The 27,881-nt window shown below is 34.4% G+C and overlaps 1 protein-coding gene across 1 annotated transcript in view; it reads right to left on the bottom strand.

Moving 5' to 3' along the window:
- EIF3E (eukaryotic translation initiation factor 3 subunit E) overlaps positions 1-24,230 on the bottom strand; it is a gene marked incomplete at its 3' end in the record, with an annotated part of 37,517 nt that extends 13,287 nt beyond the window's left edge. Inside the window, exons 1-8 of the mRNA XM_084229627.1 lie at positions 24,132-24,230; positions 20,575-20,689; positions 19,103-19,220; positions 16,814-16,856; positions 15,683-15,787; positions 10,747-10,872; positions 10,024-10,148; positions 762-888 (exon numbers count right to left, since the gene is read on the bottom strand). Of these exons, the coding sequence (XP_084085753.1) occupies positions 762-888; positions 10,024-10,148; positions 10,747-10,872; positions 15,683-15,787; positions 16,814-16,856; positions 19,103-19,220; positions 20,575-20,689; positions 24,132-24,221 (849 nt within the window). The 5' untranslated portion in view covers positions 24,222-24,230. The remainder of the gene's footprint in view (positions 1-761; positions 889-10,023; positions 10,149-10,746; positions 10,873-15,682; positions 15,788-16,813; positions 16,857-19,102; positions 19,221-20,574; positions 20,690-24,131) is intronic.
- Between the last annotated feature and the right edge of the window lie 3,651 nt (positions 24,231-27,881).

Below are 27,881 nucleotides of genomic sequence, written 5' to 3'. Positions count from 1 at the left end.
ACCAATAACTTACAGTAAATTACTTAAATCATCTTCTCAAAGCAATTGCTTGAATCCTGATTTCAAATCATGTCACAAGTTTATAGTAACTTCCAGACAAAATTTCTAAATTCAAACCCTATAATCATTCAAAAGCTTTCAAATTCCTTTACTGTTAAGTCTTTCTTAGTCAAAAAACAATGAAGAACTTTCCCTAACATAAGGGCACACTCTGAGTGAAATCTTTGTATTTATTATTAGACAAAATATTAAGTTCTCTTTCAAACAGTTATTGCTGAGAAACTCACTAAAATATCAGTCAGTAGGTGATAACCCTGAGAAATGGGCAGTATATAAAGGTTACTGCAATAGTTTTTAAAGTTAAAACAAAAACCAAAAGAACACCCAGTTTTTGTACAAATTGGGGGCTGCTGCGCAATAGTAAAGGTTATACTTTTGGAATAATGTAGGTAGTGATCTTCTAATAGTCCAGACTTCACTCCTTCACTCTTTACAACAAAAGCAACACTAATACACAACATATGTTAATTATGCATCTAGCAGACAGCAAGAATCATTCATACCACTGCTAATATAAGCATATTTCAGACTTAAAGATGAAAATGACCATTTGGCGAGCTGTTCTCCTCTGAACTTCATGTAAACGTTCCTTCTGTTTTAAAAACGTTTTAACCTGAAGAACTTCCAGTCTTATTTTAGAAAAAGAGGTTAGTCCCAAATTTTGGTATGCTTTAAAAATGAATGCAGATTTTAGCTTTCACCTGTTGAATAACTTTGACAAGATCTTTTAGCACCTGCCGGCGTTTTCGGACATCTTTGTTTGTTATGACTGCTGTAGTCAAATAACGGAGAATATGAGGACACATTGTCTGAATTGCATTCAGGTATCTAAGGAAAAAAAAATTTAAATATTAATAACCTACCCAATTTTATTTCTAGACCTGTAAATACAACAGCCCACTAGACTTTATGTTAAGGTAGCATAAAGCCGCAAACATACAGCCAACTTTTCAAGGAAACAAAGATAATCCAATTTTAGAAATCTAAATGATGAGAAAGCCAGCTGGTATTTCCCAATTAGGAATGAGATGGGAGATCCACTTATAAAGTCAAAAATCCTATTACTGTCATTAAGTAAAAGGATTTTGGAAAGCCCTATACATGCTGTCAGTCTGTTCCAAGCCTCTAAGCTATGACTTTCAGACATTCACCTGTTAAAACAAATATATGAAATACAAATATGTGCAAATCAGTCATCATAATCAGAAAACTGTGAATTCAGGTAACAAAAATTAAAGAATTGAGGATATAAAAAACTGGAAATAACAGGGAGAAGGAAACTGTAGGGCTTCTTTAATTGGTAGTATTGGGAATTAAAAAGGAAGGAATAGATGCCAGACAAATGTCAACAGGCCTTTGGTTAATACTCAGCAAATTTTGCTATTTCTTAATGAATGGCCACCCTGTGTCATTAGGTGTTTTTCCTGTATTTACACTACACAATTTCCTAAACAAAACAAAAAAAGCCTCCCCATTTTATATCTAATAAGTGCTAAATGAGCATCTCTAAGTTCTAGGCACTAAACAAGAAGCTTAGAAATACTTGTCAACATTTCTCTTAGATCTAACCTAAAGCACACTGTACCAGTGACTGCGTTCCTGCTTTCCTTACTTCTTTTTTTTTTTTAAATAAGCATCTTTTTTTTTTTTTAAAGATTTATTTATTTATTTATACAAGAACCGGGGTACAGGCCAGATGCACGGGAGGGTGACAGGATTCACCAGAGACAGAGCAGGGAACAGAACAGGCAGAATGACAAAATACACTGATGAGGGAAGCAGCAGGTGAGACAGGAGAGGTCTGTTGCGCCATGTGGGACCCTCGCTGGCCGGCCGGGATCGAACAGGCGCTGCAGAGGCTGCGGACAGCTTCAGAGTGCGGCGCTCAACCTCCTGCACCACCAGGGAAGGCCCTGCTTTCCTTACTTCTTAAAACTCATTCCACATGGACTATTTTCCCAAACATATACCTCTGAAAACCTAAATTCTAGCTATCCTGTAATGCCCAGCTCAGATACCTTACCTTTTAAATTTTCTGGATTACATTAATAAATCATCATAGTTTAACATCTGTAGATTCCCCATAAAATTTCTGAACTCTTTGGAAGACCCCAGCATCTAAAATAACCTGACACATAATAATATACACCTTGAATTCCCTCTAGACAAAGCAGTTGTATAAAAACAATTACTCCAGAATAAAACAATTTCTTTCAAAATAAGACACCTAAAAACATTAGCAGAAAGTTTCATAATCTGAAAAATTAAACCTGTTCCAGGCATAAAATTTTAAATTTCAATACTTGTTCACAACAACTGCCTCAATACTCTCTTGCTACGTTGTGTATAAGTACAAGAGTATAAATGTTTTTCTTAACATCAGTTTTGAAGTAATTTTAGTTGCCATTTATGGAACTCACTGATAAATTTATCCAGAATTATACAGAAATAAGCTCTGTAAATGGATTACATATGTTAAACATATTTCTTTCTATTCATCCTAACTTTTTATCATTGCATCACATCTATCTGTGTTATTTTTATCGAAGGATGACTTCCATGGGAAATCATCTCTGCATATAGCAGCGATTAGCAAAATTTTTGAAGTGCCAGTAAATATTTTAAATTTTGCAGGCTAAGAGGCAAGTTGCAAATATAATACATATTTTGGTGATTTGCAAAGTTAATGATTTTTTATTATTAGATGGCAATGTTAATCTTTGAAAATGTTTTTCATGCCCACAGGCACTACCAAATACTAATACAGTTGACAGGTATATGATTTTAACTTATATTCATTGCTTGAAAGGAATTTATATAATTCTATTATTTTCTGATATTGCTTTTGCATATCATTACGTTGCTGATAAATTCCTCCCAATTCAACTGCACGCTAAATGAACTGTGATATATGGACATTTCCTTAGAACTATAATCCAAGTTTGAAAAATGACCTGTTGCAAATTTATAAGGGAATGTTTCCCTTGTTATAACTTTTGACAGAACAGATATGTATAAAGCAGTTAGACATTACTTATGACTCACACTATGTTACTGTCATCAAAATTACTATGGCAGTATAAGTTTTGCACACAAGCACTATTTTCCTTTGTAATTCTAGGATGAATTAAGAAACATTATCAAGTCCACAGCAAAGGGTAAGTTTCATAGCCACTCTGTTTTTGACAGTAGTGGTTCAGGGCAATTTTTCTCATTCAGAAAAATTTTAATTTAGCCCCCAAACTCAAAAAAAGTTATAACAAAATTTTGATACTGCTAAACTTTCCAAATGCTAATATTTAGTAGGGAAAGCCAAGATAGTCTCAACTTTGAAAATATTTTCACCTGTCATTGTTCCGTAGGGATTACTCACAGATATGTATATTTCAGTCACTTCAAACCCATCTTTACTATTCATATAAATAACTAAGCTATGGTGGTGGCATCTAATGACTCATTAAGAGTCAGGGAAAATCACTAAAAATCATATACCTTGTTTTAAAAATTAACTGTTATTGTTCTGAGAAATCTCCAACTCTGAGTAACCAAAAGGCTCATCATTTTTTATTTTATTTTTTTTAAAGATTTATTTATTTATGCATTCAAGAGCTGCGGTACAGGCCAGAGATGCGGGGGGTGAGAGGATTCACCAGAGACAGAGTGGGGAACAGAACAGGCAGACTAACTGAAATACACTGCTGAGGGGAGCAGTGGGTGAGATAAGAGAGGTCTGCTGCGCCATGTGGGTTGCTCCCTGGTCGGCTGTGGATCGAACTCATGCTGCAGAGGCTGTAGATTGCTTCATAGTGCAGTGCTTAACCCCTTGTGCCACCAGTGAGGCCACCAAAAGGCTCATCGTTTTTAAACAGTTTATTTTCTCTGTTCATATTTCCTCAGCTGCTAAATGAACATGATTTAACAGAATCATTATTGGTAAATGGCTTTACTTACTTGGCTAACAAAAGAGCTACTTAGAAACAATATGGTGGACATTTCCTTTTCATAAGGAAATTTAGCTGAGATATTGTGTTGTACATTTTCTATTTTTCCTGATAGGTGCTTTGCTATCAGTGAGGAAACTTGTATTAAGGGGTTTACAGAAAGGTAACACGTGTATATATTGTATTTTTAGTTTGCCTACAGTATCAGTTCAATATTTTGTTTCTAATTTGATACAAAATAATAACCCCCATTACCCTGTGCCTTAAAAATACATTTGAAGTCAACTTTTCTTGTTTTGCTATGGGGACAAAACAAAAAGCAAACAAAAGGAAAAGCAAAATGATACCATATGGTGATACACAGAACACTTAAAACATTGTCCAGCTATATCCACAGCACCCATGCAATTCCTTGTGTACCAAATAAGCATTGTGAGACAACAATATATGATCTCTGTCACAACTATTGTACTGTTACAGCTGAAAAGCAGTCAGACAAATACAGGTATTCTTAAATGGTAAGCTGTAAGAAAAAAAGGTGATGGGCCATTGTTCGCAGACCCTGGTATACAGCATTTCAGTGCTCCAGTTTCCCAAACATTCCAAGGACACCTAAACTTCTAAGGTGTTATCTATGTGTGTATATATTCATACAGATGGGTATGGGGGGATTAAAGATGATTCTTGTGAAGTTATCTTAGTTCACTGTCTTGTAGGATCACTTATCACATACACACACATGCACACATACATATATATAGTTCAAACATAAGCTAAAACCATAGACGTAGTTAGCAGCCTATATATGTCCACTGTGCTCTTTTTTCTCTTGCATATCATCACTTTTTTTCAAAAAAAAGATTTATTTATTTATTTAAGATTTATTTATTCATACAAGCACTGGGTACAGTCAGAAGTGCGGGAAGGTGAGAGAATTCAGAGCCAGAGGGGAGAGCAGAGCAGGCCGACTGACGTAGTACACTGCTGAGGGGAGCAGCGGGCGGCAGGAGAGGTCTGCGTGCCATCTGGGACCCTGATGGAACCTGCGCTGTAGAGGCTGTGGGCAGCTTTGCAACCCAGCACTCAATCGCTGCGCCACCAGGGAGGCCCCATATCATCACTTCTGTCCATCAAATTGTAAAGGTCAGACATCAATTTTCATCTTCACTGGACTGTTCTAACTTCTCCAGGTCTCTCTGGCAGCTGTCAGACTACAATATGTTTTCTATGTACAATACAGCTACTACATTTAGTTGAACATGTAAAGTTATTTCTTGTATTATTTGTTTGGACTGTAAACTATGTGAGAACAGAAGCTGTACTATGTGGAAATCTCTTTACTAATTATATTTATTTTAAATAGGAGCTTCAGTATTTATTGTATTCTGAAGTGAAATTTATTGAGGTAAATTAAAATGGATTACTTCATTTTTTTCACTCTACCATAATCCTGTTCCAATTATAAAATTTCATGAAAGTTTTACTAGTGTTTCCTCATTGCAATTCAAACACTTAGTAATCAAAGGATTAGGCAAAATATGCCGTCAAATAAAAAAATATTTAAATACCTAGTATGTGCAGAAAGTTACAAGAATATAAACAAAAACCCTACCTTCAAATATGCTTACAATCTGGTTGGAAAGATAAGGCAATTATAAAAGAATTAAATAATTATGATACATTACAGTGAACATAATATACAGAACTTCAGAAGGAAGTAGATTGAGCTGGAACTTAAAAAATGGATAGGAAGGAAGAAAAAGACATTTCAGAGAGGACAAGCTAAAAAAAAGGCAAGACTTTTAGAACTTTAGAAGACAGTTTTTTAGTTGCGGACCTTTAGATGAGGACATTTTTACATGATCTTTTAGGGGTCATCCTGAGCTAATGCAGGCAATACATTTGTATGAAAGCTTTATCAGGAACAATTAGAAAATACAGAAAAATAAAGGCAGAAGGGCCAGTCAGGACAGTATGTACACTATATAGTTGACTAGAAGTTTTCTTAGACTATTTAGGTTACTTTTATTTAGAAAATACACAAAATAATCTTTTGCTGGCTGAACTTTGATTCTTGCATTGCATTACAAATGTATTCTTTTACCTAACAGCATCTACATTTGGTGCAAAGTCTCTTCTCTAAAAGCCTAAGAACACTGATTTATCTTACATCTGACACTTTATCTTATACCTTATGTTACATTTAAAAGTTCAACATTTTCCAAATGTGTAAATTATCTCCATCTTAGATTCAGAAAAAATGGTAATATATATGATGTAAGAGATTCTAACCTACAGTGGCATCTAAACTTGCATTTCAAGGACAAAAGTATAAATTATCCCCAAAGTACTCTTACATTAAAAAAAAAAATTGAAATTCACAATCTAAGCAAACTATAGGCTTATATTAATGTGCTGTTGTGGAAATTAAAAACAGAAAGAATATAGCACTTTCTCCATTAATTTCTACTGTCTGGGCTTCCTTGGTGGCACAAGGGGTTAAGCACCGCACTATGAAGCAGCCCACCAGGGAGCAGCCCACATGGCTCAGCAGACCTCTCCTGACTCACCCACTGCTGCCCTCAGCAGTGTACTTTGGTCAATCTGCCTGTTCTGTTCCCCACTCTGTCTCTGGTGAATCCTCTTACCCCCCACCACATCTCTGATCTGTACCCCAGCTCTTGTATGCATAAATAAATAAATCTTAAAAAAAAAATTTTACTATCTACCTGGGACAACTGAAAAAAAAAAAAAAAAAGCAGGCTGATAGTAGACATACAAATGCAATTAAGAATATGTGATTCAAGAAAATGGCTGAAACAATGATCTGTCAAACCCATGAGAAATAACTTAGAATCAAGCAAAATAAAATTATGGTAACCTGACTCTAATAAACACAGTATTTCGGTGAATAAAAATTTTAATAGTATAGAGTTTTCCATATTTTGCTAATAGGCAAAATAGTTCTAAAATGAAAAAAAAATTAACATTATAAAACAATTCTATAAACAAAAAGGTTCTTACAAGTAAGATTAAAATGCTTGAAAGCTGATTTATGGTGATGAGTCACCACTTGTCAAAGTCAGTAAAAATCTTTGAGTGGTAAAACAATAATCTGACACCTTTGCACTTACCAAGGTAGTGGGCAATCACTACTAGTCATGTATCTTTCATGACACTCTAGCAGTTAAAGAAAGGGAAAAAGCCATTTTTGACTAGATCCTTGATTAGGTAATACAAATTATTAACTTAAAAAAAAACCTAACCCATGCATACTAATCATTTTAATATCCTGATGGCTGAATGGGAAGTATGTGCAAAGTTCTTATGCTGTATACTTCAGTATCATAGTTGTCTTAAGAAAGAACACATGAATAATTGAGTTGTAAAGTGAAGTAGCTGCTTTTTCTCACACATTTTTACTTTGAAGAATGACAAACCAAAGCTGTTCAGACATGGTATTTAACAGACATTTTCTAGGAAATGAAGTGAATCTATCTTTCATTAAGACAAATGAATAAAATTAAAGCTTTCAAAGAAAGGGGAGATTTTGGGGAAATTTGCATCTGCCATAATAGAGAGCGTTACTATTTTCTAACACTGAGGTTTACTAGGTTTAAGTAGCAATATGAATGTGATCTTTTGGCTACTGTATAATATGAACTTTTTTTTTTTTTTAAAGATTTATTTATTTGTGCATACAAGAGCTGAGATACAGGCAAGAGGTGTGGGGGCTGGAAGGATTCACCAGAGACAGAGTAGGGAACAGAACAGGCAGACTGACCTAGGTACACTGCTAAGAGGAGCAGTGGGCGAGTCAGGAGAGGTCTGCTGCGCCTTGTGGGTTGCTCCCTGGCCAGCTGGGGATCGAACTCATGCTACAGAGGTTGAGGACAGCTTCATAGGTTGTGTCTTACCCCCTGCACCACCAGGGAGGCCCATGAACATATTTGTAATACCAGTATAACTCGCTGTACCAGATATTTCCCAAAAGCCATGCAGGGTGTCATAAAATTTAGTGTGGGCAAAAGATCCACTTAAAGCTATAAAGAGCAACATGAGAGATCATGATGGTGATAAAAAATGTTCTACACTTTGTCTATATCAATGTTGATATTCTGACAGTGATGCTGTATTACAGTTTTGTAAGATGTTATATTTGGGGAAAATTGGATAAAAAGTACACAGACCTCTTTATTTCTACAATTACGTAAAAATCTATAATTATCTGAAGACCAAAAGTTCAATTAAAAAAAATACTGACCATAGAAAATCCCTCCTATTGGAAAAATACCTATTTTTACATAGTTAAATAAAGTACATCCATAAATACTATCTTACTCGATCTTCACAATTCTTTCAGAAAGGAGGGAGGGGAGAGGAATAAAAATTTGCTAACTACACAGTTCCTACCAAACACTGGACATTAAATATATAGATAAAAATAACTTGTAACTCTTCATATAGTTCTCATTGCAAATGTGTTACTAATGATAAAAATAAAAATACTAGTCATATGAAATTCACTTTCTATTTTGATTTCAAATCAAAATAGATTGATTCATTCTGTTTATTATATGGCTTCTGGATCAGAACAATTTGGCCAAGTATTTCATGTGCTTGCTCTTCTTAGCATTTATACTTCTCATAAATTACTGATGAAATTTTGGTTTTACATATCAGTCTTTTTGAAGTTGGTTAGCTTTGTTCTTCACAAATCTACCCTTAGGATATTACTGCCAAATAAAGTTCTATGCCAAAAGACCAGAACAAAGTAATACCACCCCTTACAGGAACTTTAAAATAAATCTCTTTCTCTAGCTTTTTAAGCTTAATTCAATATATGGATTAAGACATATATAACTTTACCACAGCATTCAGCAAACATAAAATGTACACATATATGTATATACTTTTAAAAAATGTGTATATACAATTTTAATAGTAAATTCCTCAAATAGGATTTCTTTATGAAGGAACAACAGTTCAGGAAAAATGATGCTGTTACATACACATTAGTAAATGTGTCTGTGAAAGCATACTTGAGTGTTATATATGTCTACTAAAAAAAGAAAACTCCAATGTTATATAAATCATAAAATTTTATTTTTTGTCATTTACATTTAAAATTTAATGCTGTGATATAAACAAAGATCATATATAGTGTTTTATTTTACTTAATGCCAGGTAGACTTATCTCTGATAATGCCACTATAATCTATAAAACTTAGATAATAATCGTAGAATAAGATTTCAATTTTGAAGAGCAGATTTTAAGATATATGAATAAACTGGCAATTATCTGAGGATAGAAACCAAAATATTGAAAATACGAAAAGGCATATTACTTGCTAAAACTAGAGATATAATGCTTGAAATAAAGCTTGAAAAATTATCTTCAAATAACTGAAGTGTTTTCATAAAGCAGTTTTGTTGTTCTTCCCAAAGAAATAAAAATAAAGGCAGAAGATTCAGAGACACTTGATTTCAACTGGAAAAATAAATTTTTAAAAATTATTTTTCGCTAATAGAATACTGTAATTCATGCAGCAGTAAATTTCTTACCACCCAATGCTGGATGATGAAGCAAAGCTGATATTAAAGGAATTCTGGGGTGGACATAGAAGACAGACAGACAGACAGATACACACACACACACGCACTCTCTCTCCTTCCAAACAATATGGCCTAAAGTCTTAATTCTAATGCTTTCAGGTACACATGATTATTTTGTTAAAAATGCAGACTGATTTAATTATTTTAGGGTAAGGCCTGTAATTCTGTATGAGGCCCAAGCTGTAGACACACAGATAACATATAAATAACACTTTAAAGACTTTAGAAAACATTTCTTCAAATAATTAACTTCAGGGTTACCTGTAAGTTTTTTTCAATTAAAAATCTGTCACATTAAGAGAGAGGAAAATGGGTAACACAAATTCAAATAATAGAGCACACCTTTTTAAAAAATTTATACAATTTCATATAATTAAAGTTAAAATTATACAGTGAAATAACTTACTGTGGCTGATAAAGGAAGAGATCAATAATGTTATCGCGCCCTTTGGGGTGGTTGAAGAAAACAAACAGAGACCAGTGAATGAGCCATGTTCGCTGCTGAAGAGACTGGAGTGGAGAACTCACAGACTAAAGGGTTAAATAAGATATGCACAGGAAATATTAATATTTGAGAAAGAAGCAGGATAATTGTTTTATCTTAGAATTTTCGTTAAAACCCCCAAACTCCTAAAACATATACTTGGGTTATGAAGACTGAAGTACAATCTCCTAGATCCTTATTATCTGCATGATCCTTGACATTCTAAATTATTATATCGTTCTCAAAGATTGATTTAATAATCTCCACTAGGCCATTTCAGAAAAACATTTTAAAAGCAAGGTCTGAAACTTTATTAAATTATTTTAGGGGCATTAACTGTAGATGAAAACTGTCATCTTCTACATAAGACTTTGAATGACAGATAGCACTAACAACATTATGTCATTTTCATGAGTACAGAAAAAAGATACAGTAGCAGTAACAGAAATGAATATAGACTTCACTTCTTTAAATGTCAAAAGGAGGTTGGCAATTTTCTTCAAGGAGAAACTGTGAAATGTATTCACCCCACTAATCCACTGTGATTTTTATGTCAGGTGAACAAAAGGTATACAATGATTACCTTATCAGAAGAAATGAATATACAGAAATTTTAGAAAATCACCCTGAAAAAATGTAACTCACATTATTATCTATGGTCTCTTTCAATCGTGTAAGGTCTTCCATGGCTGCATCCCAATTCTGCATTAAGATTTCAGAGGCCAGTTTTCCCCAAAGTGAACTCAAAGCATTTTTGTCCATTGCTGAAACCTGTTTAAGCAATCATAATTAATTATATTCTGAATACCCTGGAGGGAAATGAGATAATGTGCACTTTATACTCTCTACATATCCATCTAGCCTTCTAAAAGACCTATAGCTCTCTACCCAAAACATCAGTTATCTAAGCTCTTACTGGATCACACTTGTTAAACTAATTCAAACAGATTCAATTTAACTTAATTTGAGAAATATACTCAAGTCTTTGAAAGTCACTTTGAATCAGAAAATAAAGGGTTAGTAATTTAAAACTAGGAGACAGCACCAGCATTTTAGTATAACCCATTTTAGATAATTTATATACAACTAATCAAATTTTAGGTAGTCACATTTAAGTCAGAAATCACGTTAGAGTCAGAAGAAATTTGCTGCTAAAATCAGAGGTGAAGATGTAGAAAAATCAAAATTCACAAGTCTCATTTATAATCTAAGAGAAATGACTTCCAGAACAAAAAAAAATTCTTAATTGTGACACAAGTATAAGGACTAATGGAGAGAAAATAAAACAGGTCTACCGGTTAAAGCAATAATCATGAAAAAAATATATACTAAATAAAAGTTCTTTTTTTGCAGATAATCTTAACAAAAATCCTACAAGGTAAATAATATTTTGAACCCTGTATTAAAAAAAAGAATTGATGCATGGAAAGTAATTTACCCAAAATTACTCTTCTAATTATGAAAGCTATAAAACTTAGACTGCAGTCTTAACCAACAAAAGTAGAGGAATGAGGACAGCCCCTACTTCTTGGTTCTGGAAGAAGTTCACAAACCCAACACCTATCAGGTCTGAGATATTGACAGTAACAAAAACAAGTAAATCTAAATTATTATCAGAATGATAATGAGAACAGAAATGATGACATAAGAGAAATATAAGTTGTCTGAACTAGAAGGATCATGAAATATACCTTAATTTAGAATCTGCTATACTGGATTTTTCCTTTGATGGCAGTTAATTAACTAAAATAATTAACATTCAGCAACTCCAAGAACAGGCAACAACAGAGACTAAATTTGTAAATCAGATTTTGAAACATAACTATGAAAGAAATGGTTCTTATTATTATTACAAAATATGCCCACAAAAAATTTGTACATGAATATCCATGACAATGTTACTTGTTATAGACAAAAACTGTAAGTAATCCAATTTCCATTAAAAGATGGATAAACAAACTGTAGTATATTGTTAGTGGAATACTACTGAGCAGTAAAAAGAACCAAACTTTGTATACATACAGAAACATTAAAGAATCTCAAAAACTTGCTTACAAATTAAGCTTACATTATCATGTGTTTTGGTATGAAATTCTAGAAGAGATAACAACTAATCTATAGAGAAAGAAAACAAATTAATGGATAGACTAGGGGTGGGAAATGACTGCAAAGGGGCACAAGAAATATTCTTTATCTTGATTTGGTTGTGGTTGCCCAGGTATATTAATATGTGAAAATTTATTGATATATAAAAACTGATTAATAAAAATGCAAGAAATCATTGTTCAAATTACAGAGGATAAAATGTTTGATCTGTGTAAAGAAAACTGAGTATTAAAATGGTCTGTCAAACCTAAGATGTAGTCAACTTTCAGACATACTATTATTTTATGTTTACAAAACCAAAGTCACAACTAATTCAAGACATCCTAATTTCAGATGTTAAAATGTGATAAACTGTGTACCTGAGAATCAATATGAAACAGACATCTTTTATACTAACACTATCAAACAGGCTACATGAGGTTGAAAACTGGTGAAGATACTAAAACTTCCAAAAGTCACTGTTCAAGCTATCTTGAGTGTCAAGGAAAAGTACCTTTAAGTCCAATGACAAGTACTTCATAGTAAATGAATTTTAAATTGAGTGGAAAGACAAAAAATAACGCCATAAAAACGATAGCCAAGAGCCCTACCATCCTAAAATCACTTTTATTTCAAAAAGGTGCTGGATGATGACAGGAGTTATATTTTGGATACAGGATAAAGGACACACGAGGGTCAATTTTAACATAGTTAATAGTATTAATAACTTTTAAAAGAAATACGTTAAAAAACCCTTACCAAGTCTGTTCCATTGTTTCATTTCAAATTAAGAGGTTTCTTAAAGCAAGAATCAAAGTTATTCCACAACCAAATAGGGCATACCTAAACAACCCTTGAGTCAAAAGTCTTTATAAAATAAAGGTAGATTCTAGGGTCACACAGCTTAATTTATACAACACTGACCTACAATAGGTCACCCGGAGAGTCAAATTCTAATCTCAGATCATAGTTACAATGGTTCTTTCATAGCTTATGTTTCCGTAACCATAGGTTTAAAACAAAACCAACCACAAGGAAAGAATTGAGAAATGAAAAAAGGTTATTGTAAAAAATACTAAACAAAATATTTGTATTATTCATCACAAATCCAAAATAGATTTTTTTACTTTGCTTTTAACAAGATTTCAAATACAAAGATCTTCGGTTAGTGTCTGCCTAAATCAAGAGAAGTAAAATAATCTACTCTTTTAAAAAGCTTTGTCAGTAGTCTTTATCAAAAAGTCAACAGGAAGTAGTCAGTTCCTACATATCTCAAATATTTTGTGGCACAAGATGGGACAAAAACTTTAAAATGAACTGCAGATAAATTCTAAGCCCTATTCAATCACTATACTTTGACTTCTTTTAATATAATATAAACATTAATTTTGTGTTCAAATCAGAGTATTCAATCACTCAATCAAATGTCATTTGGGTTCCAGCGCAAGAGTTGTTTGGCAATACAAAACTTAAAACTAACCCAAATTTTCTTGATAGGGAACTTGGGATCTTCATACTTAAAAAAAGTAAACACAAAACTCAAACTTTTAAATATACACCAATTACTTGTAGAAATTTTCAGGCTAATTATAAAACCACACTGCATAAACATAATGATGCTATTATAACCAATATGTGTTATTTGTGTTAGGATAAAAGCTTTTTGTAGCAGTGCAGCAAGTTTTTTTAATCCCCAAAAGGTTCATGCATATACTACTCTGGCTCAAATCCATGTCATTACAGTTGGCGCTTCATACCAACCTGCTTTCAAGGGTGGATATGCTAGAAGAGTTTCAATATCTGGATTTCCAACAGTTACCTTAAGTTTCCATGTCTTAGCAAAATGGCACATTCACTCACTGACCAGCAACAATAAATTTACTGTGCTAGAACTCTAACATGACACTAAATCTTCATTCTCAAAATTCACTCCCAGCATTACCAAATGATATGAATAACCAAGTCTTTTCATTTACCTGTAATCATATCAGGCTTCTGGTTTTACAATCCTGGTTTAAGCTGTTTACATTCCCAAAGTAATCAACTTTTGTCCTCCTAAATCCTTCATAATATTCAAAGTAAAACTGATGGAATTTTGATAAGGCACTACAAGTTTAGCATCACTGATTACTTACAATGCACTTGAAAGCTAACCACAGTTAATCTGCAAATTAAGAATTCATTTACAAATGGGAAAAAGAGAAAAAAAATTTTCAAATCAAGCCTGGAAATAAACTGAAAATTTTTCTTTCTTTGAAGGATGACAGTTTAAAAAAAAAAAAAAATTTAAGTGTTGTTTTTCAATGTAGAAATTACCTGAATTAGTAATTCTTAGCTTCCCCCCCAAAAAGAAAAATTTCTAAAAAACAACCAAAGAGAGTAGCAGTGTCTTTTTTTTACCACATATGGAAGTAGGAGAAAAAAGTAAAAACACCAGAAAATAGAGACAAATGAAGCAGATTCTTCCAAGGTTGGAAGACAAAAAGTCCCTGTCTTAAGAGGTCATTTCCCAACTTCTAGGATTAACTAGAGAAATCAGAGACTTTAGATACTTGCTTACTAACCCAAAATGAGTAACAGATTATAATTTTTCAAAGGACAGGCAAGTTAAAAAACAAGGCATTTTAATAACTCTAGAATGCATTAATTAATACAATCACCTAAACAGAAGGGTAAGTGAGAAAGAAATCTCTCAATTTGATAGTTTTGTGATTTCTCTTTAGCTTCATACAATGCTCTTCCTTATCTAACAAAAGCACTAAATCTAGGAACTTGTTAAGTAGACAAATGAAGGTAACAGATATTTCATGGTTAGGAATTTTCTCTGATTACCATTTAAACTCACCTCCACCATACATAAATTCAAAACAAAGGGCCTCCCTGGTGGTTCAAGGAGTTAAGTCTCAGGACTATGAAGCTATGGGCAACCACTGCAGCACAGAGCACAGAGTTCAATCTCCAGCCAAGGAGCTAACCCTCTCCTACCTCTTCAGCTACTCCCCTCAGCAATGTATTTCAGTAGATCTGACTCTTCTGCTCCCCACTCTGTCTCTGGTAAATCCTCTCAAACCCCGCCCCCCTCACCTCTGGCCTACACCCCAGCTCTTGTATGCATAAATAAATAAAATAAATCTTTAAAAAAGAAATAAAAAACAAACAAAAGCCCACTTAGCCTTATAGTCTAATAGTTGAGGACAACAGTAAATGGAAAAATCATACTATGTTCATTAACGATAGAATTCTGCTAACGCTAATATCATACAGTTGTATATTTACAATTTCTAGAGATCCCAAAAACAAGTTAGATCTCATTCCTAATTTTGAAGTCCTGATATAAGGTTTCCTATTTCTATTTGGTTTCTGTAAGTGAAAGTTTTTTTTTTCCCCTCTCTTTGTCAATGGCTATTAAAAACTTAATGTACAGACCCAAATCCATAGAAATGTTTTGAAGAACCAGAGAATTCTATAAAAGAGAGAACAAAGAAAAACCACTTACCAACACTCTAAAGAAGTAAAGATATTCTGCTGCTCCAGAGTAATTTCCACATTCATATTGGAATTTTGCATATCTGTAGAGTGTATCTAAATATTCCTGCCTGAACTGGAAAAATAAATAAACCTTAATTCTAAGTTTTAATGTTGACAGTTTTAAAATATAATTAATTTACCCTTTAAATACCTTCGAAGGTCAATTATCTCAAAATTTCTGAAAGTTGTTACCAAAAATAAATACCAAAATCAGAAGGCCCATGACCCTTAAAATTAACACATTAGGAACTGGTAAATTTAATAATATTCATAGCTCTGGTCTCAAGACTTATATATTGTAATCATTTGTTGCAATATAAATTTAAATAGCAGAGGAAGGTTTGATGTGTGAATCCTTTAGATGGTGACTGAGCTTAGATAACTATCAAGCATATGCATCCCTGCAAGGTGTTGTGATTCTGTACAAATGCTGTACAGAGTAAAATCCTACTCTTTGAAAACTGCTGCCAAATCACACCAAAGTGCAAGTAAAGAAATTTAAGAGGTTTCTGAACTAGAACATTAACAAATCCACCAAATAGTCTATATGGAAACCAGAAAAAGTAATTTGCACAGTAGTCAGTATGCCTTTTATATACAGTAATTATTACATAAGAATTAAACCTGAAATCAAGCTCAAGAATTATAGATAAAGCCTCACACTTTGAGTTAACACAACGAAAAGGAAACTGGATGACAGCTAGGAACATTCCTTTACTTGGAAATTAATGAAGGACTTGATAATGTCAAGGTCTACTATAATTGACAAGACTGCCAAAGTATTACTCAATTCCATTGCTCAAAAGATTTCTATTCAATTTAGTTCTCTTTACTTATATGTAAAATGCTATCTATCATTATTATGGGAAAAAAATTCAAAAGCTTTGCAAATCTAAAGTTGTATCTAAAGATAAGCATAAAGTTTTCTATCAGTACCAATTTTCAAAAACTTTCCAAAAAACACCAGAATTATATTTAGCAAGTTAAGGTGTAAACTGTAATCTTGTCAAGCCACTAACCTATCTATATACAGCACTATTCTTTAATTAGCTTTATTACAACATGACAACTAAAAAACAAAATGTTAAAGACCACTTACACCATGTTTATCAGCCAGGTAGTCAAACAGCATCCGACCATCCCTTAATAATAAAAATTAGAAATTGTGTTTTATAGTCCACATATTCAACTTCTAACCTTTATACCTAAATTAAAAGCCTTTTATATATCATAATACTTACAAACTAAGAAATAAGACTATTAGAATATAACAACAAAGTAGAATTATAAAGTTTAAAATTCACTTTCAGATTTCCTTAGCCTTAGTGTATGAATATCATGTGTTCTTTTTCACTACATCATCCAATTCATAGTTTTTAGAAGTTTTTAAGTAATAAAGTCAGGACACTCTATTTTTATAGCCAGATCAGTAATATACTTATGTGGTAACCTAACAGTATTTGCTCTTGAGGTTATATTTCCAATAGATAACATATTCTTATTAATGAAAGAGACTGAAACACATGTACTATATAAACTAGCAGGAATTAATGTCATATATAAATTATGTCTCCCCTCTCCAACATGAGTATGTTTCACAAGGACAAAAATTTGGCATCTTTACAAGATTAACAAATCATAGCTAATTGTCATGCTACACACCCTAATTATTATTCGTGTAAAAGTGTCAAATAACCCAATTTAACTCTTAAAAATAGCTTTGCAAAACTTGTATGGGAAGGTTGGTAAAAGACAGATTGATGACAAAGACTTTAAGGAAAAATTAACAAATGGGTACAGCTGCCAACTGCCCACTGTCTGGACAGTTTCAAAAATGAAAATATTTTCTGATGTGTCTTACAAAAGGAATTCCATGGCATGTCCTCTTTGGGTATAATTTTACTTAAATTTTAATGAGAAGAAGATAAGTTATCACCAAAATTAACAAGACGTATTATAATACTGAATGTGAAATGCATAAAATTGCCATATTAAAAAAAGATCAAAAAAACCCTTAATAATTGCTGTGAATCTTAGTGAATAATTTTGTTACACTCCTTATACACCTCAGGTAGATAATCACTGCCCAACAACTGATTCGATATTTCCGGGAAAGTATGAGAAGTAGAATACTGTTAGTTCAATGAAATTTCAAAAAGAGAGCATTTGTAGAGAGAAATTATTTTAAAAATAGTTTATCTTATGAGTTTAAACATAAAATTCCATCCATTCATTTATCTCCAGTTGAGTAAAAGAGTCCTTTCTAATAATTAGCAAATAAATCCACATTCATCTTATTCATACTCTCATTTCTGTATATAGTTATACATAAAGCAAAGTATATTATATAATAATAAGAGTAGTACATGAATGTAGTCCACAGGTTTTTGGAAATTCTAATTTTAAGGGAAATGAATTATTAGGTCCTCAGGTAGCATTGTTTCATTCACAACATCAGTCTGAATTTTCTTTTTCCTTATCAAGTTATAACAAGCTCACATCAAAGAAAACCATGTTATTTAAGGCAAATATGTGATGACACTTTCTCAAATCACAAATGAAAACTTAGAATCAATGTCTCTAAAAATTTGATTTGATCACATACCAAGGGAGTAAATATGTAGCATGGCAAAATCTCCAGCAATTCCTCAAGTGAGTATATTGGTAGCTAAGATTTACTACAATGGCAACATTCAATTTTAGAAGATTTTAAAGCATTTCTAATAACCAAAAGCTTCAATTAGGGATGCTATACTAAATTCAAGTAAGGTAACATGCTTTCTTTGGAAACCAAACAATAAGCCTATTTCAAGGGGAAATTAGGAATAAAATAATCTTATCAGTTCTACACTACTCTTCTTGGTCTAGGCATCAAGGTTGGAAGGATATGAGAGAATGTAGCAAAGTGATAAAGGAGCTCAGGTTTCCCTTTCAGTGGGCAACCCATGTTCTCTATGCACTGCTCAGGCACAGGGTTTTTCAACCTCAGCACTGCTGACTTTTCAGTGGGATATAAAATTCTTTACCAGGGAGGGGACACAATCTGATGCACTGTAAGATGTTTAGAAGCATCACTGGCCACTTCTGGGTAGGAGTCAGTAGTATTCCCTCCAGTTCTGACAATGCAAGATAGCCCCAAACAGTGTCAAATAAAGAACAGAGGAGAAATACTGCAGCATAATCATAGCTGGGTAACTTGGAAAGCCATTAAAAACCAGCACTAACATTTATTATTAAGGATTTCTTGGTCCCTACATAGTAAGGATAAATGAAAACAGATAAAGCAGTCACTTAAGCCATGGACTTTTACAAGGGAACATTAAAGTTTGAAGTGACATTTGTATTAATCCAGAAAAAAAGCATTTTTAGAATTTAAAAGCAAAGGTACCTGGTTGACTGCATTTGCCTTGTAGTTTCTGGATCTTCAAACATCTTCACAATTGGCTCTGTTTCTGCTTGAAGTCGTTTCAGTTGTGAAACAACTGTAGCTCTTTTTTCTATCAAAGCTAATTGAAAAAGCAAAGGAATACTATAATATTAAACTATACCATTCACCATGAGGATGTCTCTGGAAGAATTTCAATTTATTTAAAGTGTGAATATACTTATTAATTCCCAAGATATCCACATGCCAGCAATCACCAACTCAGTAATTTTTCCCAAATCCAATTTCACTCTTCTAGCACTAGAAAAGCACACGAGAGGAAATCCTGTCCTTACTTTCCCCCCCCTCTTTCTTCTTGCCCCTGTTCTTACTTTTAAGGGAAACTGGGGAATATACAGATACAAGTATATGCTGTGGAGCAAACGATTATCTAATTCTGCTATTCAGAGACTTTTACACTTATTATCATTGAAATCTCTAAAATTTCATCCCAGAGTTTCTGAAAAGAGGCTCAAAGAACTTTATGTATTATTGCTACAGGTTTTCAAATAGGTGGAATGGAATTTAAATATAGCCAATAACCTCTTTTTGGGATAAACCTATTCTGTAACCTCTCATGAAGAGTAAGAGAAAACTTCCACATAACTTACCCTGCCAATATGTTTTAAAGTTTCTCTAAAATTTATATAGCAACTGTTACTGCAGAGAAATATAATTTAAGATGATTATATTTAAAGTAATAATTTCTGCAGTATAAAACAATTTATTAAACAATTTATTGAAGGAGATTTGTGATGAAATTTTGAGAAATGTCAATTTAAATAAATTACATTTCTCTGAGTTATCTTAAAAAAAAGTGCACAGAAGAAAAGATAATTTTTCCAAACTTATTGGATGACTTTTTAAAAAATCAGTTATTACCACAAAAAAACAAGAATTTGGAAAACGCTTTACCACAGAAGTTCCCCAATTTGAGTGTTGAGGGACCTCAGTTTCTATTAAGTAGATCTAGGTCTGGGCAAAGAAACACATTTCTAACAAGTTCTCCCAGATGACACTGCTGGTTCTAGTGACCACATTTTTCAGAGTCATGGCTACATCCAGATGCTTCAAGATGAAAAATCTCTCAAGCACTGAAGCTGCTACTGAAAAAATTTGCAAACCCAAAGTGATCTGCAACATTCTCAGATAATTATAAGGAAATAATCTGACTCATAAGCACAATTTTTATGACACATACTATGAACTGAAGTTATCTGATGACCATGTTTTAAAGTAGTTTTTCATCTTCTATGGTGAGAAAATATTACATTTTAGAAGACCTGAAACCTTCATATTATCTTTAATCCAAACAATCTTTAAAATCATTCAAATAATCATTAAGACTTCAGCTAAAGCTCCTTCATAAATCACAAACTTTCAAAATACACTCTCAGTTCATAAAGACAAAATTCAGTCCTAATGACAAGACTTACCATGAGGAATATCATCGGAGTAAAGGTTTTTGTATACATCCATAGCAAAGTCTACCATGTTGGTATCACTAAGAAGATCCAACTTTCCTTGTAATAATTCTTTTTCATTATATATCTGTAAAAGAAAATTACTTGCTAATGAATACACTGAAGTTTTCCCAAGCAAATTAATACTCAGATTAGTTTACTTGGATATACATTTCCTGAAATACTATTTATAAATATATTATAAACTATTAATTCACGCCCTTGTAAAGTTGATCAATTTACCTACAGAGACATAGTTTTGCATACCTAGTAATTTAAAAATATAGGCAAGTTCACACTGAAAGCCATTCCCAATCATTTGATTTATATCACTGTATGCTTTAGGTGTCCCTAAAAGCCATCTCGTATCCTTTCTCAAACACCATTATATATAAATCAATAACAACACCCACTGGTAAACATGTATAGTTGTCTCCTTCAGACCCAGGTAATCTAGAATCATCTCTTAACTCTTTTACCTTGTTAGTATCTCTCACATATGTACATGGTTACACCCTTTCCTTTACAACCCCAATATTTCTTCACTAAATACTAACAATCCTAACAATCCTTCACTAAATACTAGCAATCCTTTCAGTGTATGCTTTCCTATACATACACTGACACAAAACAAGCAACCTTTCTGTAAGTCAAAGAATGCAAAAAACAGTTTAACCCTTAATAGACTCTAAATAGATACATAAGCAAACACCCAAGAACATTAAGTGTGCCAAGCAATATATAAGGATTCTAAAAAACGCGCATATCAAATTGAAAAAAAAAAAGTCATTCAAGACAATGCTTCAGCAAAAAAAAAAAAAAAAAAAAAAAAAGAATTTTGAACTAAATATAATTTTGCCACGGAAAGAAAAAAATGCACAAAGATCACACATTTCACTGACCGTGAAAAGATGAAGGTGGTGAATGACTACAAAATAATAAGAAAGATAATCCATATTAAAATGGCTCAAAGATTTTAGTAGGCACTTCACTAAATATAAACAAGTACTCAAATATGTTTCATTAATCACAAGAGAAATGCAAATTAAAACCACATTGACACCCTCTGGCCCCCTTCCAAAAAAAACAAACCAGACAATACCAGTGCTGGGATAGATGCAGAGCAAAAAGAACATTTAATAGTGCTGAGTGAGGTACAACCATTTTAGAAAATGATTTTAACTCCTCAGCACAACACACTTAAAAAAAAAAAAAAAGATTTATTTATTTATGGATACAAGAGCTGGGGTGTAGGCCAGAGGTGCAGGGTGCCTGGGCCTTTTAAACACTATGTGGCCTTTCACTTCATATGACAATAAAGAACAGAAGACCCAAATATGCATTAATTCACTGACTTACTAAATAACTGTTAAAAACCTTGATGCCAATTCCATTATTACATGTGCTGAGAATAAACATAAAAGAACAAAACAAAGTTCCTGCTTTCAGGGAGCTTATATTCATCAACATACTGTATCAAATTGTTTTTCCCTTAGTGAACATGCATCATGTTACTTACTCTAACCTTATAAGACAAAACAAGGCATTCTTCAAAGTCCTTTTTGCCTACTGAATAGTATACCTCTTCATTTGACAGCACTCTGCCAGTATTTCTTTGAAATTAGTTACTTTTGCTTTTTAATTACAGACCTCTTGGCCTCTCTGGTTTCACCAGCCACTCAGACTTGAGTTTCATGCCCCACCAGGGAGCTAGAGCTAACACATATGGCAGAGCAGACCACTCCTGTCTTGCCCAAGGCTCCTCTCAGCAGTGTATTTCAGTATATTTGCCTGTTCTGCCCCCAGCTCTGTCTAGGTGAACCCTTTCATACCCTCCCTCTGCCGTGTGCCTCTGCCCTGTACCCCAGTTCTTGTGTGCACAGGTGGATGGAAATAAATCTCTAAAAAATTTAAAAAGACAATTACAGACCTCATTTCCTCTAAAGGATAGGGAGTGAGTTTTTTAGTGATAAACTATCTGGATTTTAACTTGGATTTCTCATAATTCCATGGAAACCCTATACTTACTGATTGGTAAATAAACATGATCTTCAACCAACTGTCTTCCTTTTGGCATATCACAGTTATCTTACCAATATTCAATCAAGGAGGCAGTTATTGAGCACAGCAGTTCCCACTGATTCTCAGCTGATGTTCATTATTTTGTTCTTTACCTATGAATAATCAGTTTAATACTTACATATCCCTCCCTTTCATCTGTCTGCCTTGAAAAAACACAACTGTAAAAAACACAGTGCAGAAATATGATGTCTGGCAAATTTAGAAGCATTTCTACAAGATGCTGATAAAGGATTTCAAAATATGGTATTTTTCTATTCGTTGACCTTTAGTGAATTATCATCCCTTGTCTAAAAAGGAAACAGAAGTCTGACCGCATTGTTTTATTCAAGGTCTAAAATACAGGTGTAGGTACATCCTACATCAAGAAAAACAATGGCAAAAACATTCCTTTCAAGGTAAAGATTAATATGGCAAGATACTCGTGAATATTCACTGAAAATGAACTTAGCTGTTTCTCAACATAAACAACTTTAGAGTTGTCTGGATGTGCTTAGAATATGTTCATATTAATTTGAGGTTTAATAAACCATTAGTTACCAGGGAAATTTTAAGTTATCAGAACAATTTAGTGTTTATTTGTAGAACTTTTCTATCTTTATGGTGATGAAACACCCAAAATCTACTCCGAGCAACAGAATTATTTTTCTGACCAATATTCTAATCTCTTCATCACAATATCAACTTATTGTAATTATTAAAGCTCACCAATGTCCAAAAAACCCATAATTTCAAAAACATTCGGAAGTGAGACATGTTTTAAAATGAGGTACCAAAACCCCATCTTGAAGACATAATGAGTAGCTAAATAAACGTCAACAACCAATTTAATCACTAAAAAGACTGTATACATCTATACATTGGAAAACTTTTCACTTGAAATATTATCTGGCATCCCCGACCACACCGACAAAATACGCAAAGCGTCCAGGGAGTAGCTACTTGACCAAAGACCAGGACGACTCAATGCAAAGAACTCACAACTTTGTGGAATTAAAGTGCTAGATATTCCGTTTAAGTGTAAGAAAATCATTCCCAACAATCCCGCAAGCAGAATCAGAAAGCTAGGCTAGCCCTTTCAGTTCTCCACACACACAAAAATCACAATCTCCTGACACTAACTTGCGAGTAGAGTCGGCCTGAAGTAAACGCTCAAGAGCGTTGCTACTGCGAAGCCGGCGGACCGTCAGCTTAGGGAAACACGCGAAGGTCCCTCGGGCACCGGCCCTTCAGGAACTTCGGCAGAGACCCTTTCTCCCCGACGGCCGTCCTGACAGCTCCGCGCGGCTCTCCGCCCGCCCCGGCCCAAGCCGGTCCTTCCGGCCGGCCCCGGGATCAAACTCGCGGCCGCCTCACACGTGTGTCGGGCCTGGGGCTACCGCCCCCGCCTGCCGGTCCAGCCTGGATCTCACCCCCCGCTACATCCTCCTGGCACTAAAAGACCCCCTCACCTCCTTTACGGAGAGAAACTCCAGCAACGGAAAGACCAGATGCCGATCCAAAAAGTGCGCGATACGAGTAGTCAAGTCGTACTCCGCCATCTTGGCAAGGAAGAGGAGCGGCTCTTCTAAAACTTTATTGATAGCGCAGACAAACGAACAGACATGCTCGGTACCGCGCATGTGCCGTGGCTAAACGACCCCAAGGGAAAGGGGCGGGGTCAGCCTGGAGGCCTCAGAGACCTAATTGCGCATGCGTTCTGTGTATTTCTTCCTCTAGGCTGCTCTGAGTGGAGCGCGCGCCCAATTTCCTCTGCTAGTTTCTGGAAGGACTGCAGTCCTACCGGTTAATAAATGTTGAAAACTAAGACTTGAGACTGAGGCATTGTCGCTTGCATGGGGATGGGGCAGAGGGGAAGGTAATTAGGCTCTGATCTCCAGGTAGTACACACGAGGAGGATTATCTGTACTTTTATTTTGCATATAGTAATCGTTTTGCTAGCTTTAGTTAAATTAGGGTGGGATGGGTTTCTAGTCAGAAAACAAATTAAATAATTTCAGATTATACTAAGAGCCATGATTTGGTGGGGGTGGTCTTGTTGGACCTATTTAATTAGGTTAGAGAAAACTCATGGGTATTAAGGTTGGAGAGAAAACTCAGTAACAATGTTGTTGAGAGTGCTACTAAAAAGGAAGTGACCAAATTTAGAGCCTGGATACAAACATACCTCGTGGAAGGCACAGCACAGCCAAAGACTGGGAGATAGGAAAAAGTTTGATCTATTTCAAAAAAATGAATATCCTGTGTGACTGGGGTTAAAGGTGCTGAGAAGGGCCAAATCATGAGTAAGGTAAGCAATATGGATTTTATTCTAAGTGCTTGGAAGTTTCCTTTTCTAGTTTCTTCTCACCTTTCAGGCCTCTTCATTATGGAGTGCCTCCAGATCATGGATCTCTTCCCTATTTAAAGTAATATTCTAAGTAATATTCACCACAATGGCTTTAAATTCAGCCTACATTGGCAACTCCCAAATTAAAACCCCAATACAGACTTAGTTACCCTCAAATGTCACATACATTTGGCTGCCGACCTGGCCTTTCAACATTTGTTGTCCAAAACCAAGCCCCCCCACATAGCTCACCAAAACCCGCTGCTTTTGCATTCTCCAACTCAGTGACGTTGCTCATACCCAAAACCTTCAAGTTGTTACCGAGCAGGGTGATGGCACCCCAGAGCCCCCACACCAGCCTCCTCTAAATAGGTTCTGTCATCAGCTGTGTCAAGACAAAACATACTCTAGTGGGTAAGACCTTTAATGGAAAGTAACTTTAATACAATTAGTGTATTAAAAGGAGGGGAAAGGAACTTTAATGCAATTAGTGAAATAAACAGAGGGGGAAGTTTCCAAATCAAGCACCCAAAGTTACCCATCCCCTCGTGAGTAAATGCCCAGCCAAATAAGGTTGACCCAAAACAGGGCCAATGAGGCCTGAAAGCCTGCCACAAGTCAAAGGCAACTCCTGGTAGGGACCCATAGAAAATGGACAGAAGGCACCCAGCATGTCTGGTACAGAAGGAGCAAAATTAAAATCAACTTAAAAATTGCCATAGTTAACCACTCCACGCGTCTCTCACCCATGTCTGTTTCAACTGGTCCCAGGCCAAGAAACAAGTGCCACTTCTACACATATTCGTCTGTTCCATGTGCCTCCTCCAGATCTCCTTCTTGCTCTCCATCTTTCCTTTTTTCCTTCTCTCAGTCTTCTCTCCAACTTCTCCTCCCCACTCAGCTCCACCCTTCCTTGGGTGAGGAAGGAACCTGGAACCTGCCTTTTTCTTGGGGACCTCCCTGTTACAAAGTCATCCTTGATTTTTCTTTCTTACACTCTACATTGAATCCACCGACAAATCCTTTGGTTCTATACTTTAAAGCATGTCCTATCCCATCAGTTCACAGGCTATCCAGAGTTGCATCCTTGGACCAAACCACTCTCATGTCTTACTTTGATTTTGGAAATCACCTTACTTCCTCTCTTTTCCTTTGTACAATGGCGAGAATGGCTTAAAAGTTAAATCTTGCTTAAAACCCTCCAAGCCCCTTGGTATCTTACTCAAAGTAAACAACATAGGTCTTACAGTGACCTAAAAAAAAAAAAAAAACCCCAAAACAAACAAAAGAACCCTATATCATCTGGATCCACTATTCATCCTCAGAGAAATAACCTCATCTGCATCTTCTCTTGCTCACTCTACTGCAAGATTAGCAACCACTAATTTACTTGCTATCTCTGCAGGTTTCCCAATTCAGGACATTCATATGAATGGAATCATATATATATGTGACCTTTTGTGTCTGACTTTTTCACTTTGCATGTTTTCTAACCCAAGTAGTAGCATGAATCAGTACTTCATTCCATTTTATGACTGAATAATATTTCATTGTATAGATGTACCAAATGTTGTTAACCCAGTCGGTGGTTGATGGACATGGGTTGTTTCTATCCTTTAGCTATTGTAAGTAATGCTGCTGCAAACAGTTGTTCCCAAGTTTTGTGGAAAACCTATATTTTCCATTTTGGGGGGATATATGCCCAAAGGTAGATATATGATAAATTTGCTTAATTTCTTGATGAACTACCAGATTTTAATTGTACAAGATATTACCTCTGGGTATACAGGATTTCCCTAAATTATTTCTAACATATGCATGTGAATCCACTGTCTTCGAGCAAAGGTTTAATTTTTAAAAATCATTCCTAGACTTGGGGTTTAAGAAACTGGGTACCTTTTTAACTTCTCAAAGTTAAAGATATCAAAACAAATAAAGAAATTGGGTAATTATTGGTGACTTATATGGGGGAGAATGGCAAAGTGACATGTCTGGTATGAAATCAGGAATTCTGTTTCCATTAGAATAAGATCCCTATTAAATATCCAAGTGGTGATGTCTACTATGTAAATGGAGAAAATATTATAGATCAGTTCATATAGTTGTTAATTATTTACCTTGTGTATACCTTGAACTTAATGTTTTCATTAATTTGAGAATATGATATGACCTCTTTCATCATGCCCATTACAGTATTCTTGAAAATGCAAGGCTGAATTTCCATGAAGCAGAGAATACAGTATAAATTATATACTATGTTACATGTATATACCTTATATAGACATATTATATACAACATATATATATAACTTATACATGCTAAATTTTAGGGAGTAGTATTTGTAACCTCTAGGAGTTAAGAGATAGCTGTAATTTGATGTTTCCTGGAAGCCCAGATCTTAAACCTAGAATTAAATATAGACAGAAAACAGGGGCACTAAAGAGAGAAATAGCAAGAACACTTGCCATGAAAGTGAGTTGCAACAGAGGAAGGAATGAAGCAGGTGCCAGTATGGAAACTTGCCAAAAAGGAACAGAGCCACTTTAAGGAGAAATCATGCAATTCAATTTGAAAATCATTTTGACCCTTTACCATATACATACAAGATCCTAAGCTAAGTGTTAATAGGAATATATAATCAGTCAGAGCTAGTCCCTGGCTACAGGAGCTTTCAATTTAATAGATGGTAATTGTTCTTTCATTCATTCACCATAAATTGAATACTTATAATGCATTAAGTACTGTTCTAGGACTTAGGAACACAGCAGTAAAGGAAATAAACTACCTTCTCTAAAGGAAGCTTAAATTCAAATGAAAGGAAATGGATAAAAACATAAATACATGCTTTGCTTAGTGATGATAATGCTGTGA

The sequence above is a fragment of the Talpa europaea genome (assembly GCF_964194135.1).
Source record: "Talpa europaea genome assembly, chromosome: 3".
Classification (NCBI taxonomy): domain Eukaryota; kingdom Metazoa; phylum Chordata; class Mammalia; order Eulipotyphla; family Talpidae; genus Talpa; species Talpa europaea.
The sequence above is the reverse complement of the archived record's forward strand: the minus strand, read 5'-3'. Positions and strand labels throughout refer to the sequence as shown.